The 20,885-nt window shown below is 44.7% G+C and overlaps 2 protein-coding genes across 3 annotated transcripts in view; one reads left to right on the top strand and one right to left on the bottom strand.

Moving 5' to 3' along the window:
• Brinp2 (BMP/retinoic acid inducible neural specific 2) overlaps positions 1-13,147 on the bottom strand; it is a 103,509-nt gene extending 90,362 nt beyond the window's left edge. Inside the window, exon 1 of one of the 2 annotated variants that reach the window (XM_085842441.1) lies at positions 12,835-13,147. The gene's annotated coding sequence lies outside the window, so the exon portion shown is untranslated. The other variant, XM_021166491.2, reaches the window with a different exon arrangement.
• Positions 13,148-18,871: 5,724 nt separating this feature from the next.
• Positions 18,872-20,885, top strand: part of Astn1 (astrotactin 1) — a 319,917-nt gene continuing 317,903 nt past the window's right edge. Inside the window, exon 1 of the mRNA XM_021156108.2 lies at positions 18,872-19,666. Coding sequence (XP_021011767.1) covers positions 19,384-19,666 — 283 coding nt within the window. The 5' untranslated portion in view covers positions 18,872-19,383. The remainder of the gene's footprint in view (positions 19,667-20,885) is intronic.

A 20,885-nucleotide genomic window follows, 5' to 3' on the forward strand; every position in this document is an offset into this window, starting at 1 on the left:
AGAAGGGCAGTCTCAGTCCCTGCAGTCCTGAGAGAGATGCTGGCTGTCAGGCACAAAGGAGCATGGCTCAGTCAGGCAGAGAAGGGACCGGAACTAATCAGCTTAGTTCTGGACAGGATTGCTTCTACAAATGTTGCCAACCTTTCTCACCCCTCTATATCCATGCACATGCACACTCACACATGTGCCAGGCTATGCCTTCTGAACTTGCTGCAAGTGTGCTTTATGTAAGGAAAGGCCAGTCATCTCAAGGCAAGAACCTTCCTGGCTTCAGAAGTGAGGGGCGACTCGTAACACATACTTTTGCCTCTAGGGGTCTCCAGAGCCCGGAGGCTTCAGGAGGATACTGGCCTTACTCTGATTTCTGAGTCTCAAATCCGGAAGGGCAAAGACCTAGGAAGAGGCACAGTGTTCAGGAAGTCTCTGGGGACCTATCACCCACAGGAACGCTGCTCATCACCTGCGCCCATTCCTTGTGTGACAACATATTTATAGTATGCTAAGTGGCCAGATACAGTGAAGGGGAGGCAGAAATGAGCTGCCCCTGCAGTAGTTATGCACTGCCTAGGCATTTCTATTCCTCAAGGGGATTATAAGAACTTCTATGGAGCCTAGACCCCAGACTATCCTAGTAATTCAACTGAAATCTGGGCTCCAGTCTGGCCACCTCCAGCTCAGGAAGGATGCTGTGCCCTGCATGAAGCTCCCAAGTGAGGAATAGAAGTGGATACCTTCCAACCACTGCTGCTACTGGGCCTGGACCCTGAAAAAGAAGCTGCCCCTGACCTAGAGGATCAGGAAGAGCCAAGGAAACAGATCTGCTGCAAGGGTCTGGGAGGACAGGAATGCTTTGTGAAGGCAAAGAGGTGAGGTAAAATCTCACAGCCAAAGCATGCTGGTCTCCAGTAAAAAACTATGAGATAGGTTAATAAATATTATTTCTATCCAATGTAGAAGATTTAGGGATTAGTGACCAAAGTCAGACTCTTTAATTCATTCAATCCACTGTTAAAGTCCTAACACTGCCAGGTTTGGTGGGGATACCTTTAATCTCAGCACTTGGGGAGGCAGAGACTTGGGAGGGTCTCTTTGAGATGCAGCCTGGTCTACATATCAAATTCCAGGCCATGCCAGCCAGAAGACACACCATGACCCTGTCTAAAAGCAAGCAAACAAAAATTCCCAGTACCATTATTTCCCAACAGCTGAGATCTCAGATCAGTGGCAAGCAACTCTCCTTACTCAATTCTTCTCATTTTTATTGAGTACAGTGAGAGACACTTCTTTTGTGTGGGGGGTGGGGGGTGTTGGAACTGGAGGAGACTGCACATGTAAGCATAGTCGGTGTCTGGTACAGTTCCTGGCACACAGCAGGTGTTTATTCATAGACATTGAATTTTATGCATTTTCAATCATTGAGAATAAGAGAGAGCAGTAATTTTTTTCCTAGTCTCGCTGAATGTCACAGATGTGTCTGTGTTGGCAAAGGTCTTAGATTTTATGATCAATTTTAATATATCACCTATTATTTTAAAAAAAAAGTGGCAAGGCTTGCTTTTGGAAGGATCTCTATGGTACATGTTTTTCAATGTGTTTCCAGGCACCTTTTCTGTTCTAACCAGGAGGTGCCTTGGGCAGAACTTTTGGCTGAAGAGGGAAGTGTGGGATGACCCAGCTCCAGGCACCTACGCCTGCCCCAAGGAGAGCCTTCCATATGCATTGGCTGGGTGTATTAGAATTCTAGATGAAGATTTATTAATGAAAGCCCTCTGCCTTCCTAAAAGGTTAAAAATCTTGTGAAGTTCAGGAAACCCTTCCTCCATGCCTAAGGAGACTCGGCTCTAATTTTGTTTTGAAAGCCTTGCTCTTTTGAAAACACACACACAAATACACACGCGCATGCACACACACACACACACACACACACACACACACACACACACACTTGTCTTCAGAAAGGGCCCTTGGAATACCAGCATGCGTGCACTAAGTGAACAGGCCTTGTAAAGCTTTGCACTAGAGACTCTTCAGGGCTCTGTCTGCATTTCTGTTTTGGTTTGTTTGGCCTGCTTTTGTATTCCCAGTGTTTGAGTTGGGGTCCTCTTTTACCATCTACCAGCCCTGGTGGCCTGCTCCCAGGAATCCCTCCAGAGTTAACAGTGCTTCTGTCCTACTTAAGAAACATCAGTCAGATATCGGAACAGCTTCTCTTACCTTGACCACGGAGCTACCTTCCCCCCCAGGACACAACCTAGGAACAAAGATGCGTTGCAAAGTCTAATGCTCAAGCAAAGGGCTTCTGCATCTGATAGATTTAGGGTCAAGTGTGAACTCACCCACGCTAGGAAGCCTGAAATGGGTCATTCAGTCTCTGGGAACTTCCATCTCCTTACTCATAAACAGAAAATGCTCCACTTTAGGTGGTTTATCCCAAGATCCAAGGAGAAAATACCTGGAAAGCACTATAGGACCTGGGGGTTGGTAAGGGTTCTTAGGAAGTACCTGATTCATCTCCCCCAGCAGCGAGAATTAAAGGTGGTACCGAATCTTGTTGGCTATGCTGGGGTCCCAGCTTCCACCTCTATGGAAGTCAACATCTCTCAAGGGTTCGTCTTTGGAGACACAGAAACAGCAGCTACCATTTTCTGAATGCCCATTTTGAGGCAAGGGCTTCCTGGATATTTGTCAATCATTGTCTCTAACACTCATTTCCAGTTTTTAGGTGGAGGTACCAGAGCTCATGAGTGTTCTATAACCTAGCTGATATTGCACAGCTGGTTAGTAACCAACACAGGACTGGAGCTGCTCTGACTAGGAACTTGGTCTTTCCCCTCCTGATGGCTCAGAGCCTCCCAGGCTGTAAATCAGAAACTCTTATGCACTAATCAGAACCTGAGGCTACTTCCTTTGAACTTACGTTCCTCGGTTTTAGTCTATAAAATAAGAATGGCACTCCCTTCATGAGGTAGGAATGAAAAATTAAGTGAGATATTACAACAAAAATGAGCTCAGTGCAAGTTCTACTCATTTCAAGACGTATCTTAAATATTTATGAGCTTGTTCCAGCTAGCTTTGGCCTGCTCTTCAAATCATTTCTTTAACTTTTATTATAAAATATTCACAAAGGACAAACAAATGGATAGATGCATGTGTGGATGTCAGTGGAGACTGACATAATGACCCAGCTGCCACCCAGCTGTCCTGTCACCATCTCATAAGCTTTCCTCTCCGCATGCCCCTCCCTGATCAGATTCTAAGATCAAATGCAGATTCCCTTTCTTTCTCCCTCTAGCCCAGTTCCATTTTCACCTTATTCCCTTTTGCTCGTACCTCTGGGTTGTCTCTGGCCTTTGCAGTGCCTATCACTCCATTAAGGTTCTGAGTGACACTTCGTTCACAGGAGAAAGTAAAATAAAAGTGATTTAGCAAAGCCATGGTGTGTGTGTGTGTGTGTGTGTGTGTGTGTGTGTGTGTATTTTCACATGTCATCTCTTTCTATCCTTGTCAAGAGCAGCAAGCTGGATGCTTTATGAGATGTGTGGTCATCCAAAAGAACTGGGGGAACAAATAGTCTGGGGGAGGGGAAGTTTGAATGCATCTGAACTAGTCACCATTCTGAATGTGATACTCCTTGGACCACATCAACAGAAGCCTCTGTTACCCTCGCTCCCTCTTTGAATGCCCAGACTCATCCTTATACTCAATCCAGATGCACCAAATTAACTATAACCTCCAAGAAAAGCTCCTCCCAGAACACTATCCTAGTCATGCGCTCCTACAATATCTTGCACTACCAAAAGATGTCTCATTTGATTACTGGCCTGAGAGGTTACTTCTGTGAAGCCCATATTAAGGCCTATAGACTCAGGACCTAAACTTCATGGGATACCAACTCCCCAACATTCTAGCTGTGTGACTTTGGACTAGTTTCACTACCTTGTCTCACTCTCTGTTAAACATATTTACTTAATATATATTGAATTTACATTTGATATTTATATTTAATAAATATTAAATAAATCATTTAATGCATAGTAAATAGACATTTCTTTAAAATATATTAAATATATTACATATACTTATATATTTAATGTATTATATTTATTAAGTATAACATATTTAAACATATTTTTATTTATGGGTATGTATGTGCTTATATTTGCACATGTGTGTTACATGTGTACTGATGTTCATAGTGGCCAGAAGAGGGCATTAGATTCCCCTGGAGCTAGAGTTATAAGCAGTTTTGAGCTGCCTGTTCTGGGTGCTGGCAACTGAACTCAGATCCTCTAGAAGAGCAGCACGTACTCTTAAACACTGAGCCATCTCTCCAGCCACAGTTCCTTCGTGTCTCTGAAGTTCCGATTTATCTTACATAAGATAAAAAGGATGAGCTTAGTATACAGGATCACTGTAATAAGTAAATGAGAGGTGGTTTCCCTACAAGGTCTGACACATAAATGCTGTGAAAATGTCAGCCACTATCAGCAATGACCCTATGATCCACAGAGCCACGTTTCCCACAGAATGGAAGCACCTAGAGAACAAGGCTTTGTGTCTGTTAGCCTTGGCTCCATCTCTTGTGCTGGAGGATAGGGCTTGCCTTCCAATAATTTGCTCTCTGTATTAAATACCTCCGAAGAACTATGTCTTAGAATCCCAATGTCAACACCACTGCCCAAGCTACATAAACGAATCATTACATGGTGAATAGAGTGAGAGAGATTTGAGCAAGAAGTGTGGGAGTACAGAGGAGGAGGCAATTAATTCTGTCCCAGAGTCTCAGAGAAGCCTACACAGAGGAGATAATGTTTACAAAGTCTTGAGGCTCAGGAACCCCCAGGAAGCAGAGAGTAGGACAGCAGAGGGCACTGCCAGAAAACACCATGGCACAGCCAAGAGCCAGGGTGCTGGGGCTTCACTGCAGGCTGCAGTGGGATGGGGAGAAAGGAGGAGAGGCACATAGAGAGGCCGTTGGACCAGCTCTCGAAGAAGCTCTGTCAGGCTAAGACATTTGGAACTCATTCTGATGCTTGTGGGGAGCCACAGGAGAATTGCACCAAGAGGAGAGGCATAATCAAATTTACCATTTTGAAAGATCACTCTGGCTACAAGGAGGAAGCAGACCTGGTTTAGCCCTGGAGGCAAGAAACAGGGAGAACAAATGCAGGAAGGTCCAGGCAAAAAGGGATGAGTCTGACTTCAGAGAGTGGCAGGAGGTGCGACCAGGAGTGCAAGGTTTCCCTTCCAAGGGTCACCAGAGGCATACCTTTCACAGGGTTGCTGATTTATTGCCAGGGGGATAGGGGTGGGGGTAGAGAGGATGGGGGAGGGGAGGGGAATAGGTGTGAAAGTGAGAGGCCAATATGATTCACCTGTTTGTTTCCTCTGCATACTTGTGAGTGTGCAGCTATGCAGGCCCATGTATTCACATGCAGAGGCCAGAGCAGGATGTCGGGTATCTTCCTGCACTGCTCTCAGCCTTATTGCCTTAAGATAGGGTCTCTCACTCAACCGGAAGCTTATCATTTCAGATGAGCTGCCTGCCTGGCTAGTGAGCCCCCCCCCCCAGATCTGCTTGTCTCCATTCCCCCAAAACTGCATTTACAGACACATGCAGCTATTTTGGGTGTTTTTAGCTGTTTGTTTTTCACATGGGTGCTGGGGATTTGAACCCAGGTCCTCAAGTCTCCAAATCTCTCTTGCTCAATGAGGTTTTTGTTGTTTGTTTGTTTGTTTGTTTGTTTGTTTTGCTGAAGCAGAGTCTTGCTAACTTTGGTTGGCCTGGAGCTCACTGTGTAGAAAAGGTTTGCCTTGAATTTTCATTGACCCTTTTCCCCCCGCTTCCCCCCTCTAGTGCCAGGGTTGACATATGTGTTCCATTAAGTCCTGCTTCACATTTCTTCAGTCCCTGGAGATCTGATTGTGTTATTTGCTGAAGCAGGTATCTGAGGAACGAAATGACTACAAGCTTAGTTTGGGATACCAAAACTGTCTGTGTATCAAACTGGAGCTCTTCAGCAGGAGGTGGGCATGACATTTGTTGAGTGTCTTCAATGTACTACTGAAGCTATATTTGGTACTCTGCTCTATTTTACACTAAGAACAACACCCTAAGAGAGAGGTTTGTAGGTGCTGAGAGGAGGCTTGAGAGATAATAATGCCTCCTTTACATAATTCATATTTTAAAACTACAAGCAAGACTGAATAAAGACCATAGAAAGAGAAGGGTTAGGAAATATAATCATAAAGGTAATCTGAAGAGAGATCATGGAAAACATGGGAAGGAGATAATAATTGCTCCCTGGGGGTGATGTGTGAATCAAGTGAAATACAGCTTGGGAGAACATTTTTGCAAATGATAGAAGGGCTAAGCAAACATGAGAGAAGTTCTAGGCCTGTCCAACCCTTATCTTGGTGACTAATACCAGCATAGTTATGATGAAGGGGTGGTAGTATTTCAACCCGTAATTAACAAATAAAATGTGATCCTCACGTCTTTCCATTGCAATGGATAGTTTGGTAAATAATCTTGAAAAATACTGTGGTGGCTCTTCTGTCTCCCTGCCCACTAAACACGTCTGTTTTGAAAATACGAAAAAGTCAGGGAAGGGGAGGTCACATGATGGCAGAGAGGGCACAGGAGGGACTTCGAAGATTAAGATTAAGTTCAGCCAAGTATGTTCTCGTTTTTTGGAGAGAGAACCTGAAGATCACTCACTTAGTTATTTTTACTATTACACTCCCCACCCCTTTAAAAAAACAAAACACAAAACATAACAAAACAAAACAAAAAAAAAAAAAAAACAGACTAAACCCAAAGGCCTCTCACCAGCTCACTCTGGGCATGTGAGCTGAGGGCTATATTGCTTTAGTAAAGCTTCCGGTGGGCGGAGTCACAGTTAGCCAGGTCCCTCCTCAAATAAATATAGGCCATGTAGGCTATTTGTGTTTCCTGCTTTTAAATTTCAGAAACCCATGCCCAGAGGCTCCCTCTGGGCTGCTCTTGACCTCTCCTTCCATGTTCTCTTTCTTTTTATGTCTCTGGCTCCTCCTGTCTCAAGCTCTGCCCTTTCTCCCCATTAAGCTGCTACCGCTCTGCAGGGCCTGGCCAGCGCAAACTAAAAGAAATGCACTGTCTGCCACCGATGGAAATCTAACTTCTGGTCCCTATATTAAAAACTAAAAGAAATGAACAAAACGAACTGGATTTTTATTTAACCCAGCATATCTGAATTATTACATCATTTAAATCTAAAATCAGTGTAAAATAGTGACATTTTTACATTGATTTTGTTTGTGAGTGTGTGTGTGGGGGCGTTGTTCTTAGAAACAGAGTCTCTTATATCCCATGCAGGCCTCCCATTCTCTATACAGTTGAGAATAGCCTTGAACTTCTGATCTTCCTACCTCTACCTCCTAAGTACTAGGATTAACAAGTATGTGTCACCAGGCTTGGTTTATGTGGTGGTAGAGACAAAACCCAGGGCTTGGGGCATGTTAGGCAAGGAACATGTCAACAGAGCCACATACCCAGTTTCATATAATTGTTTGTTTGTTGGTTGGTTGGTTTGAGACAGGGTTTCTCTATGTAGCCCTGACTGTCCTGGAACTCACTCTGTAGACCAGGCTGGCCTCGAACTCAGAAATCTGCCGGCCTCTGCCTCCCAAGTGCTGGGATCAAAGGTGTGTGCCACCACTCCCTGGCTCTTATATGGCTTTTGAAAAAGTAAATCTTTTCAATTTTACAATCCTGGCATGCATCTCAAGAGCCCCTGAGCTACCTGTGGAGTTCTTGGGTGGATTTTTGCCTGCAGTGGCTCCTAATTTTACCCAATCCAGCACCCCAGGTATTTTAGCATTGCAACTGAGTTTCAGAAAAATAAATAATGGGACAGGACCAGCCACTGAAGATGGCAGAATATGATAATGGTATTCATACTTTCCTCTGCATATCAGAGTGATAATTTAAAGAGGACCAACCTGCACCAGTAGGTTAGAGAAGTCTAGCCCACTGCAGTCATCATAACTTAGCCTTCTGACACTTCCTTCCCAAACAGAGCAGGATTTCCTCCAAAATTATGAACAACACATCATGTGCCCAGGACTCTGGCTCAACCCTGAACATGGCAGTGTATGTTTCTGAAAAGTAAAGAGAGAAGATGTCCTATGCACAGCCCAGCTACTGGCCATTAGCATAAGGGTGCTAGTAGAAGCAAGGGTGACAGGTAGGGTTAAGGTAGGATCTTCAAGAGAGAGTTAATGTCTCTTAAGAGCTGGTTTGAGACTGTACTCCTGGACCAAAGTACACAGAGAGTCTGAGCTCCCAGGGAACTCCCTCCATATCTCAGAGAAGTTAGGGAGGGGACTGTGGCAAGTCATTCTCTTCTCATGTCCAAGGGGAGCTTTCCCTATTGTAGGGATGGAGCCATTCACACAGTGGTGTGCAGCCTGAGTGATGCTTCAGACCAGCTGAAGACCAAGATCTCTAAGCAGTTAGGCTTATAATGTTCTCCATCCTTTCTCTGGGAGAGAGGCTGACTCCTAGAACAAGTGTGTGTATGTGTGTGTGTGTGTGTGTGTGTGTGTGTGTGTGTGTGTGTGTGTGTGTGTGTAACTGGCTGCAGCCTTCTCCTGTGAGGCAGCAGCAGCCCTTAGACTCCCCTTGGTTCTACCCAGGCTGACACCATGCCTCTCCTTTCTTTGCTCTGCTGAACAATCACAGAACCCACTGGTACAGCTGCGGGCAGTACCACTCCCCACCCCCTCCTGCTTTTTTTGTGGTCTCCTCCTTTGTGACTGCAACAGCATATGTTTTATTAAAAGGGAAAGAGAAGAGGAGACAAGAGGTTATGTACATGGGCATGCTCAAGAATCTTAAGATTGGAAATCTTCTGCTCAATGCTAAATGCCTAAGGGCTTTGGCATTTTGCCGGTTCCAAGCAAACCCCAAGAGGAACATTTGGGTGGAGAAATAGGAAATGGGGGAAAAATCAAAGCTCTCTCTCTTAAAGGATTCTGATTCTAAAATATGAGAAGTCTTTTCTTATGTTCTCTTGAAATTTGCCTGCCTTCCCCAACATCCTCATTCAATTTTTTTGGATATAAAGTTGATAGGCTCTCTGACCTTGAGTAAAGCTTTTCCCATTCATTGTATGTGGCTTAGACCTGAGAGTGGATGGAAGGCCAGGTAACATTTCCAATGTCTAGCAATATGCCCAGTATTTCAGAGCCCTGTCAGGATCCTAGATCAACTTCTTCTAGGCCATACACGTTTAATACAATGAACACAGATACATAGGATTTCCAGGTTGCAAGAGAGGTGGCCCCAAAGACCCATGCAGACCATACTGGTTTCAACTTCTCCCTGTGCCTGTGCTCCAGTGAGGGACTTGATCAGCTAGAGCCCTTTAGCCCTTCTCTGCCTATCCAAAATATTCCACTCTAACTCTCATGGCTCCATTCTAATTCTCCCTTCGTGAAATACTGATAGCTCTTATTATTAGTACAGATCAATGGCTGATTAATAGGGTCAGCCTTTTGACTTCTCTTGTATTGAACTTCTGTTGAGAACTTACATCATCGTTTACCTTTGCCTGGACATAGGCCTATTTTCCCAAGTAGACTACAAAATCATGGGGTTAAAGTTTCCTAAGGTTTTTTATCCCTCTGTGCCCTGACATACTGCCAGAGGAGGACCCCCAAATCACATCACAGCCTCCTTGCTTTGTAATGTATAAAGCAACCAAGTCAGATCACAAACACTGAGATGGAACTATGCCTTAGAAGAAGCCCAGGGGACTGAGGTTAATTAGGAAGCAGTAAGACCCAGGCCTCCATTCCATGAGTTTTCCTACTGCTGTGTGTCCTGTGTCCCGTGTAAGACAGATATTCTCCTGGGGTTCTCTGCACTCCCCTTTCCAAGAAGACTGAAATCATTCACACTCTACATCTTAGGGTAACCAAAGACAAAGGAGACTATAAGTCATCTGAGAATTATGTAGAGGACTTCTGTAAATGCTCCCAGCTCTTTGGGAAAGGAGCTCTTCAAAATATATGCAAGGACTTATTATTTAATAAGAAGAAAGAATGGCCCTCCAGAAGTAATACCCCACAGTGCTTGCTTAAACACTAGCTAGGAACCTGAACACTGAACATTCTAGCCAGCGGAAAGTGCCCACACATTATCTCCAGTCCCTTCAGATTACCTCTTGTTTGTGAGTGGAGAGGGATTTTGGAGCACCCTCCCAGAGGGATAGGTCTAAGGTGGTGCTCCCAGGTGCAAGCCTGTACCTTGGGGAAGAGGATCAGGAGTTGATGACGCAGGGACGTTCTGTGCCCTCTGGCTTTGCTCAGTAAACAACCTGTCAGGAGGCCAGAGAGGAACACTCTGAAGGGGATCTTGAGATCCAGGAAGAGATGTTCCCCATTCCCCAAACCAGGCCAACACAAGAAGAATCGGGCCCTTCTGTCCTCCCCAGCCTTTACCTCCTCTGCCTTTCTTGTTTTCACACTGGGAAAGGAAAGACAACTCCATTTTTTTTTTTTTTGTAAGGTGAAAGAAGTAAGAGTCAAGAATGCTTCTGGCTTCCCCATGGCTGCAGCCCAGCTGTCAAACCCCTTAAAACCAGCTGTTTTCCAGCAGCCAAGATTCTGGTCTGATGCTTGCTCTCCAACACAGTCTCCTTGCTCGGCATCTTTCCAAATTCTTCTTTCCTCACAGAAGCAGAGCATGCATCTTTTCCCAGAGTGGGTAGCAGCTATGGTACTGGTAAGATAGATCACTGTGGCAGCATTGCTTGGTCATGCTCTCAGTGTTACATAGCAACTCATTCCAGGTGAGAAGGAACTCTTGAGGGCCATGTCATAAACAAACAAACAAACAAAAACCATGCATACAACTGTGCAAAATCAAGAGGGAAAACACACAGACTCCAGCATCACTCTAGCTGTTTTCTGATGTCATCAGACTGCCCCCCAGGGGATTTAGTAGAATCCTATAGCTTCCTGGTTAATACAGGCATTGCATAGCTTCCAAGAGCCTGGCCAGGGGGGCGAGGAAAGCAAAGGAATCAACATACACTTGTCTAGAGAAGACCTGGGGAGAAATACTTGACTCACAGTGTATATGTTTAATTCTTCTTATTGGCCTATGCTAACATATCACTGGCCCTGTTGGATACAGTCTGGATTTTATTTTGTAATTGATATTCTCTTAGCACATTTGTTCCTACTCAGGGCAACCTGCTCCCAGGACAGGGAAAGCATACATATGGTTCTTTACAGAAAGGTCTGCTCAATCACATTACAGTGCATCCAGTTGATTGTTAGTTAATATTTGGCTTAAGTCTATATACCCTGGATAAATATGTACCGTGCAGAAAGACTGCTTGGTGAAGAGAGAACTCCTCTGGGCTAGAACAGCAGTGTACAAGTTCATCCTCCTACTTGGTAGCTACACCCCAGGCATCATGGCCCGAGCAGGGGCTTGGCAGAGATGCTTAGTGTTTCTGTGAGCAGCCAGCTTCCTTCATACAGCTGTGAACACACACACACACACACACACACACACACACACACACACACACAGAGAGAGAGAGAGAGAGAGAGAGAGAGAGAGAGAGAGAGCTGTGTATGAACAGGGAAAACACTGAGAGATAGTCTCAACAGACACTTCCCTTCAGCACAGCAATATTCTCCCTGTAGTGTCTCCAGTGCACTACCAGGATTGACTCAGTCGATTGGGGTTTCTGTTATACCACCCAAAGGAGACCATGGGATTCACTCCTAAGAATTATTTTTGTCCCTCATTACATGTTCATAGAAGAAATAGAATGGCCTCTAAAGCATGCTACAGGGCTTTAATGACCATGTGAATACAGCTGTATTGCACAAAAGAATACCAGGTTTTTAGGGTCCTCTCCAAACACAGTGAACCTCGTGCAGTTCTGTCCGGCATCAGCTAGGCAAGCAAAAGTCCTTGTCATCCTCTGCAATTATGGAGCCCGAATGAATTTTCGAAAGCTAATGGGAGTTGCACTAACTTTAAGGACTTAAATCAGGCAAAAACAAAAAACAACAAAAAAAAAAAAAAACAAAAAACAATATAGGTCAGGCAAAGTGCCCAAGCTCTGTGACAGCCATGCGACACCAGGAGGCAATTCCAGAGTCAGCTCAAACCCAAAGTCCACTGCTAAGCTCCACCTGACAGAAACTACGGGTGGAATGGGAGTTATTCCTTTTGCTTGCAATTGCCAGGCACCAGACAAGAAGGTTGAATGAGGACTATCACAACGAAAGGTGATATAGAAAACTCAGGGGATACAGACCCCTGCACGATTACCTTGAATCCTTGTAAGAGTCCTTCTTGCTGTATCAGCTGCTCCCCAAACCACCAAGGACTGCGAGGAGACTCCCAAAAGACGCCTGATTTTTGTGCAACATCTCCAGTGGCAGCCTTCCAAAGTTTTTACTTCATGATTTCTTGTGGCTCTTTCTCCTTTGGGGAAATGTGAATGCCACCCCCTCAGCTTGTGAGAGGGAACGGATGTCTCTTTTCAAATTCTCCTGCTCTGGGCTTTGCTGTCGCCGCCGCCGCCGCGGCGGCAGCGTTTAGACCACTTGCCTGCTGCCTTGCCGCGGAGCAGCGAGCATCCCAGGCACCCACAGCATCTGTGAAGTGGGATCAGCGCTAGGCTGGGTCGCACGCGGCGTGGGAGAGGTGAGGAAAGTGGGAAGCCAACTGAGGAGTCCCCTGTCCCTCGACCGAGGTGAAACACAAGATCTTGCCTTCTTTTTTTTTTTTTTTTTCCAACTCTAAAGAGACTCACCCACCCTGTCATCCGAAATCTGTGCCTTGTACATGGACAGAAACCGTTCCTCAGGCGTCTGGGCTCCTTCGGCTGCCTGAGGACCTGCTGGTGTCTTCAGAGCGCGCGGCAGGTGCATTTCCCAAGTCCTCCGGAACCCGTCGAGCTCAGCGGAGGCGCTGCGGGTAGAGCTGCGAGCCGCGCGGCAGGCAGGCGGATTCCATCCTGGAGCTGCAGCCCGGCGTGTCCCCACTCCGACTTCCCGGTCCGTACCTAACCAGTGTCACCTGCAGACTCAGACACCGGATGAGTGTCTTAAGATAACAATGCTGCCCTGCCTGCCTCTCTCCTTCTTTCTTATGCACGTAGGTTGGCAGCCAATAGGACCCTGCGCCATACTCACCACAGGATCCCATTGGCTGTGAAGCCTGGCAGGGGCGGGTTCTGAGGCCTACCGGCAATCTCCTTTGGCTAGCTGGCAGGCTGGGGTACCAGCTCTGTTAACCCTCCCTGCTTTGCAGCAGCGACTTTTTCGCCCCCCGCAGTAAGGATAAGGAAGAATTGGATAAATTCGCTGCTGCATGTGGCGTTGGGAGTGAGACTGGAGCGTGTCAGAGGCTGAGGAACAAGAAGTAGACTGGGAACTAATTACATTTGCTTTGGTCTTCTGAGTTACAATATTCATTCGTCCCAGCCCATTTTGTTTGCTTGCTTAACCAGAACTCCGAGAGATGGGGACCCATTTGAGCCATTTTCCTTCTAATTTGAGGTTTCATTTAGTTGTTCTGTGCTTTTTAAACCTCCTGAATTACTTAATTAGAAGTGAGCCCCCAAGTGAGAAATCTCTCTCTCTCTCTCTCTCTCTCTCTCTCTCTCTCTCTCTCTCTCTCTCTCTCACACACACACACACACACACACACCGGGGGGTGGGGGAGGAAAGGAAGGGGTGAAGAGGGAGGCAAAAGACCATAGGAGCTCTGTGGTAAGATGACCAGGCAGAGAATCGCTGAACAGCTAAATTGTGACACCTCACGCCCCACACCAGGCCTGTAAGAACAACAGCAAAGAGGAGAACTTGGGGATTCTGGGGAGACCTCTGAAATGGCCTGCGTCCAAAAAGAAAGAGAATTGTTTTGCCTGTGATGGTTTCCTTCTGTGTGTCTCCTTTCACTCCAGTGGCTGTCAGGAAGAGGGACTCGCGTTTTTTAAAGGAAGACTAGAGAAAGGAGAACAGGACAAGCCTTGTTTCTGAGAAGCAGGTGCTGTCTGCTGAGCCTGTGAAAGGGAAGTCCGGGCAGTGGGTAAGGGAGGGAGAAAAGGAGGGAAAGAAGGAAAGAAGGAGGGATAAAGATATTAACTTTAATTGAATGGATGTGAATGATACGTTTTTGATGTTCTAATAAATGTGTGAGGCTGAGATGCATTCTACTAACTGGTGAACTACACTAAATTTTGGAAAGAGCCATTGTTGAAGAAAGATCAGTTGAAAGTGGTAGGGGATGTGGGGGAATTCCCACTGAGTCACATTATGAGGGCCTATTAGAGGAGAATAGGCAAAGAGGGAGACAAGTGTCTCCATTTAGTTTCCTTGAGTTGAGAGCAACATCGGAGATTGTTTTGTAAAGAAGTAGACAAAGAAGAGGGTAGAGGTTAGATGTACACAGAGGTAGGATATATCTGGGGTTAGGTATAAAGTGCCCCTTTAGCCAGATGCTCTGAAAGAGTGAGGAAGTCTAGAAACTGCTTTTTACCTACAAACCCCCACCCATTTCCATCGTATCTGATCTCTACTTGTTTCCTACTCTGCATCTTACCCAAGTTATTCCTTTTACACTTTGCAGGAATCTCGGCTATAAAACATGCCAGAGAATGGCGGTTCTGTGGAGTCCCCAGATCTTCAACTAAGATAAAATATCTAAATAAACTACTGAGAGTTTAACTGCTCCTGACTGTGGAGCCAGTTGCTCCTGAGATTCCTAGAGACAGAGGCCCACTGAACCTAACCCAAGTAAGAACGCATTGGAGGTCTTCCTGTGAAATAACTTGAGGGAGTGAGGGAATGGATGAATGGTAGGACAGGTGTAACTTCTGTCAATGGAAAGAAGAAAGGTGCCAGGATTTCTCAAGAAGGGACAACCAATCACATGAAAATCAAGAAACTTGGCTGTGTTTTCTTAAATCACCCCTGGTATTTTAATGAAGAAAATCACACACTAAAAACCCTACCAATGTTCATCTGATGAAGGTACTTTGAGGTAACTACTATTCACTTCATTTCCAACATTACAAGAAGCAAACATTGATTCTTTCTTAGTAAATCTAATAACTGCCCAATGAGGACTACTATGCAAATACCCACTCCCAAAGAATTTCACTTGTTCTTAAACCGTGAAAATATAGAATATTAGGAGGTTACAGTGCTCTGCACCTTATTTCTTTCACTCACTAATGTCTTGGCCACAGAAAGCTGATGATCATCTGAGTTAGTCCCACCCTTTAACTGTTGCTGCACCCACGCTATCTTTTCTTCTAAATGAATATAAAAGTCAAGGAATGTACATCACTACATTTACTTTTTAGACCAACAGCATATACATTCTTGTGGCAATGTTTCAAAAGTCCACTTCTGTCTGAAACAGTTATATCATGTAACAAGACAGTGGAGAGGGCTATTGTCACTGAACAACAACTAAATGTCTGAATGTGTGAGATCTTTTTGCGTAATCTCATTTCCTTCTCATGAACTCCAAGCAAGTTATGCGTTGTTATTATTTATGTATTAGTATTATTGTTGATAAATACGACAAATAAAAACATTTAATGTAAGACACTGTTTTCGGTGTCTGAACTGAATGTGCATATGCGTTTGCATGCATGTACATATTCAGTGAATAGAATGGAATGATGAGAACGGGAAGTGATGCAATTTCTCGTTTCCAAGATGAGGCTGGAGGTTTATCTGAGTAGTTTGGATAACCTAAGGAATGAAGAGCACTGTGTTCCCTGTGACAAGAAGGGCCTAGAAGGAGTGAGGATGGGAAAGAGCCTCATCTTCATTGGTGTGTATGTGTGTGTTTGGGGAGGTAGTGATCAGGGAATGAAATACTTGACAGTGAGCAATCAACCTAGGGGAATAAGTGTAAGAAATGAAAATTTTAAATTTTCAAACCACAGAATCCTGGTACCTGAGCTCTTGGGTATAGAGTTGGCTTATGAGGAAAGCAATCCAAAGGTATTAAGAGTCATAAAAAGAGGCCACTGACATTTAAATATAAAACAGTGAACCTCAAGGAAGAAGTCAGACTTACACCTTACAAAACTTGGTATTTTTAAATAACATACTTTATTTCAAATAAGTTTATATTAAAATTATTTTATATTTAATATACTTAGTAAGTTTATATTTAAATAGTATATTTTAAATAATATAAACACTTGCATGTATACTATTTATAGAATGGGATATGGATAGAGATAGTTGAGCTTATTCTCTTCATGAGAAACTAAAGATGGGCACAGTTCAAGTCCCCCTCCAAAGAGAGAGTGAGGCCAAGCTTTGACCCACATATGTGGTTTTGCTACAGCACATCACCGCTACACATAAGAGATGACTGTGACTCACCTGAATCTCCTCATCTCACATAAGTGAAAGCATGACCCAGGAGATACTCTCTGGTTTCTGTGAGCTGCAATTTCTATCCTCATCTCTAGATATTTAATTCTGAAAAGTAGCAGATATGATATTACATCCTGTGTAGGGAAACCATGAGCCTTGGTAAAATATATTGTCGTTTTGTTCCCATAGCCTTGATTGTTAAACTCTTCTGTGGAAACTGACATCATATAGAAGTTCAAGATGTCAATATCTAACACTCTCAGATGTGACATTTTAAGAAGACTCCACAGTGACTTGGGGAAAACCACTGCTTTCCCCAATCCTCCACTGCTACACTTGTGCTTTCTAACACAGCACTTTTCAAAATTAGAATGACTTAAAAATTATTGTAGGCTACGTACCATTCAGAAATAGGAGGACTGTTCTTTCTGCCCATGCTCTGATGGATGCCCATGAAAAATGGAGTGTCAGATGAATGAGTTGGCATCATTTAAGAAATATTGTTTGTGCTTTCAGTGACACGGAGTCTTCGTACACTGAGCTCATTAAGCCCCTGGCTATTTTCTTGGTCTTAGTTTCTTCATTTGTTAATCAAGCCAATCTGCTATGAGATGGATAATCTGACACTTGCACCCCATTTCTTACACTCCAGAGACGCTTCTGTTTCCTGGCTTCCCTTTATCCCATGGCAAATCACATTGCCTCTCTATGTACCATGCTTTTCTCAATGCTAGAGAAGAGGGAAAAGTTTCATGGAGACTTTATGTCCTTTGGCTTTATGTCCTTGGTCTTTATGTCCAATCACATGAAAATCAAGAAACTTGGCCGTGTTTTCTTAAATCACCCATGATATGTTAATGAAGAAAAACACATATCAAAAGTCCTGCAAATGTTCATCTGATGAAGGTAGTATGTGCCATTTCCAATATTATAAGAAATAAACATTTGTTTGCTGTTAAGGGAGCAGTGAAGATGGATGGGAAGGCCATTAGTTAATGTATCCTTTTGTCAGTAGTTTGCATGGAAAACATGATATTATACATATGCATTAATTTTCAGATATGTCGTTTTGAAACAAAACTTACATCAGTTCACCAATTGTTTTTTGTTTTCTTTTTATCCCTTTCCCCCCTTTTTTCTTTCATTCCTTAAATGTGACCTTAAACATGGCTGGCTCAACTAGATTGAACTATTCAATTAGATTAATCTTGTGGAATGTATGGCACATAGCTTTATCTCTTAAAGGGCACACATCTGCGTTTGTCAATAGGTCACGCCAGGTAGGTCAGAACAGGAACTGTTTCAAAGCTGGGGTCCTATTTGAGAAGGTGGTGATTTCCATGTCTAGCATAGGGACTGAGCCCATCTTCCTGCTGGTATTTAAACACAGAACAGCCAGGTTGGAAGAGGATACTTTAGAAGGATACTTCAACATGCTTATCATGTTGAAGTTCAGCCAAATATTAGAACCCAGCATTCCCCAAATGTTGCTTTTCTTATATCGTCTATGGCATCCAGCATATAAGGACAACAGCAGCAGCAGTAGCTGAAGCAGAACTTCTATAAACTTTGGGTGGTGGTAGTGTTGTTCCTAAGAATACTTAGTAAGTAAAGGGGCTAAGTATGCTGCTTCTTTCTTGACAGAGTTTGGATTGACCTTCAACACAACCAGCAAAATTCTTTTATTACTTTCCCATGGACTTTGGCTAATGAGAAACTTGCGTTCTCACATATACTTTCTACTCTGCTCTGTTTACTGAATTTTCTAAAATTAAATGCTTACGGTTTCTTTGAGCTAAGTCTGCTTTCCCCGTCAATCATAGCACTCCCATCATCATTTTATTGCTTATTGTACATAGCATTTGTGACAGAGATAAAATGAGGCATAAGTTGCAAGTGAAAGTTCTACATTGCTTAACAGTATGAGTGACATCGACTTCCTTTTTTGTTGTTCATCGTTTTTTCATTGCTGTATTTATATCAATATTGCAACTAATATCTTTAATCATTCTGCAGAATCCATATTGGATCAAAAATATACGTGTACATTTATCTCAACACCTTAATCCAACAGACAAATCCAATCCAACTAAGAAGTTGATTTTTTTAAGAGAAAGAAGAGGAGGAGGGGGAGGAGGAGAAGAAGGAGGAATAGGAGGAGGAGAAGGACTTGGAGGAGGAGGAGGAGGAGGAAGGAGGAGGAGGAGGAGAAGAACAAGAAGAAGAAGAACAAGAAGAAGAAGAAGAAGAAGAAGAAGAAGAAGAAGAAGAAGAAGAACAACAACAACAACAACAACAACAACAACAACAGCAACAACAAGAACAGGAAGAATAAGAAGAAAAAGAACAAGAACAAGAAGACCAAGGAGAATAAGCCATACCCACAAACCCCCAAAACACTGGGCACTCTTTTTTAAATGTAGAAAGATACCCCCCAACCCCCCACACCTGCTTTTGAAGATGAGCCCTTTAAGGTGTGTGGCAGTGCATGCCTTTTCCCAAGCCATTTGGATGCTGCTGCGACAGGAGAGATTTTTGCATTACAAAGATGCAATTTTAAAAATGCAGAGCAGGTAGTTAATAACCAAGAGCCCTGGGGATGGAGAGGAGGAGAGAGGCAGGAGCATCATCAGCCAGCTGGGGGCTGACCTGATTCCCTAGAATCCCCAGCTCTCTTCCTCTTTCCTCCCAACATCCTTCCTTTCCTTTTTCTCTCCCCCCCACCCCCCTTTCCTTTCCCCAGATAAGCAGCTCCGGGAAACAAAGAGCTGGGCTCTCCAGACCTCAGCGCTGGAACTTAAGGCTCTCCGAGTAGCATCTCATTTCGGGGACCAGGGCTCTCGAGCTCCGTGTCCCCTCCCCAACCTCCCCCGCCTCCCTTGCTTGCTCGCTGCTCCCTCCCTGCTGGCTGCCTCCCCCACCATCGCAGCGCTGGGAGGAAGGCGGCCAGGGCTCAAGATGGCTTTAGCCGGGCTCTGCGCCCTGTTCGCCTGCTGCTGGGGGCCGGCTGCGGTGCTGGCCACAGCTGCCGGCGAGGTGGATCCATCCAAGGAGCTGGAGTGCAAGCTCAAGAGCATCACTGTGTCGGCACTGCCCTTCCTGCGCGAGAACGACCTGAGCATCATGCACAGTCCCTCGGCCTCCGAACCCAAGCTTCTCTTCTCCGTGCGCAATGACTTCCCGGGAGAAATGGTCGTGGTGGACGACCTAGAGAACACGGAGCTACCCTACTTCGTGCTGGGTGAGTCCCGGGAAAGGTGGAAGAGGCCAGAGGAGGCGCTGGACAGGCGGTCCCCCACCCCCTTGGCCCGTTCCACACATCCACTTGCTGTTGCCACTTCCCCTCCCCCACACTACCTCCCTGGATCCGCCCCACTCGTGGACCTTTCTTCACACCCACTTGCAGGCCAGCACTTGGGCCTCAGTGCACCTGATGTCTCCCCAAATCCAGTCTGGAGACCTGAACCTTCCTTCTTAGTTGCCTTGCCCCAAAGGAACAGGTTGCTAGTGTCGCTGAAACCTTCCTCAGCCTTGAGCTGCGAGTTTTCAGTCAGGAACACATCTGAACAGTGTTAGTTTCCATACGAACTCTCAAAGGCCTCTCTCCTTGCTTGCATGCCACATGCTTAGTAGTTCTTTGCTTCACATCCTTGAGCACCCAAACTCACCCTCGGCCATCCCCAAGGCTTTAGGAACAGGAATTCTGTGGTCATCTTGCCAGCGTGTACATACTTCACTACTAGGACTGTCCCCACTCCTTAGGGCTCAGATACCCTTCCTTCCAAACAAATTTCTTATGTGCCCGGAGTTTAGCTTAGGAAGTTGTACCTTCGTGACTAAATCCAACAACCTCTTTATTCGAGTGCCCTCACATCTCCATGGCATTTTAAAGTGTCTCCAAAGGAAATGGTCCGACTGGGTGACCTAATGATCACTATTGCTCCCCTCTGTTCTCCAAACTACCCTAGGTAGGTATAGCTATTCCTGCACACAGAATGGCTTCTCTTTCCTTTTGTTTACATCTCTCTTTCTCCTAATTTTCTTAGGTCTCAAAATTCCTTCAGGCCCTGCATCTTATATCCCTTTGACACTACCTTTCTTGTTTTCATTAGCAGCATCTTGCAAAGCATCACGGGCGCCTGTGACTTAGGTACCACATTTCTCTACTTCTCCATCCGAAGCTTTATGTCTCTCCATCCTGCCTGCTCCAACTGTGCACTCCATTTCTTCAGAGTACAATTACGAAGTCTTACAATATGCTTCACTATCACATTTACTTAATGTCCCACAAACTCAGAATCACTTTGTAGGAACATGACTCCCTACTGGCCATGTGTAGGTTGAAACTACAGGTGAAATTAGAGCATTTCCCCCTGCTCTTCTTTTTACAAAGATTCACCTTTATACAGAGAGCAGAGAGAGTAGGTGACTAAACCCTCCTCTCTGAGCCACAATGGAGA

The sequence above is a fragment of the Mus caroli genome, unplaced genomic scaffold (assembly GCF_978045245.1).
Source record: "Mus caroli unplaced genomic scaffold, Mus_caroli_1 scaffold_1, whole genome shotgun sequence".
In the NCBI taxonomy this organism is placed as follows: Eukaryota; Metazoa; Chordata; class Mammalia; order Rodentia; family Muridae; genus Mus; species Mus caroli.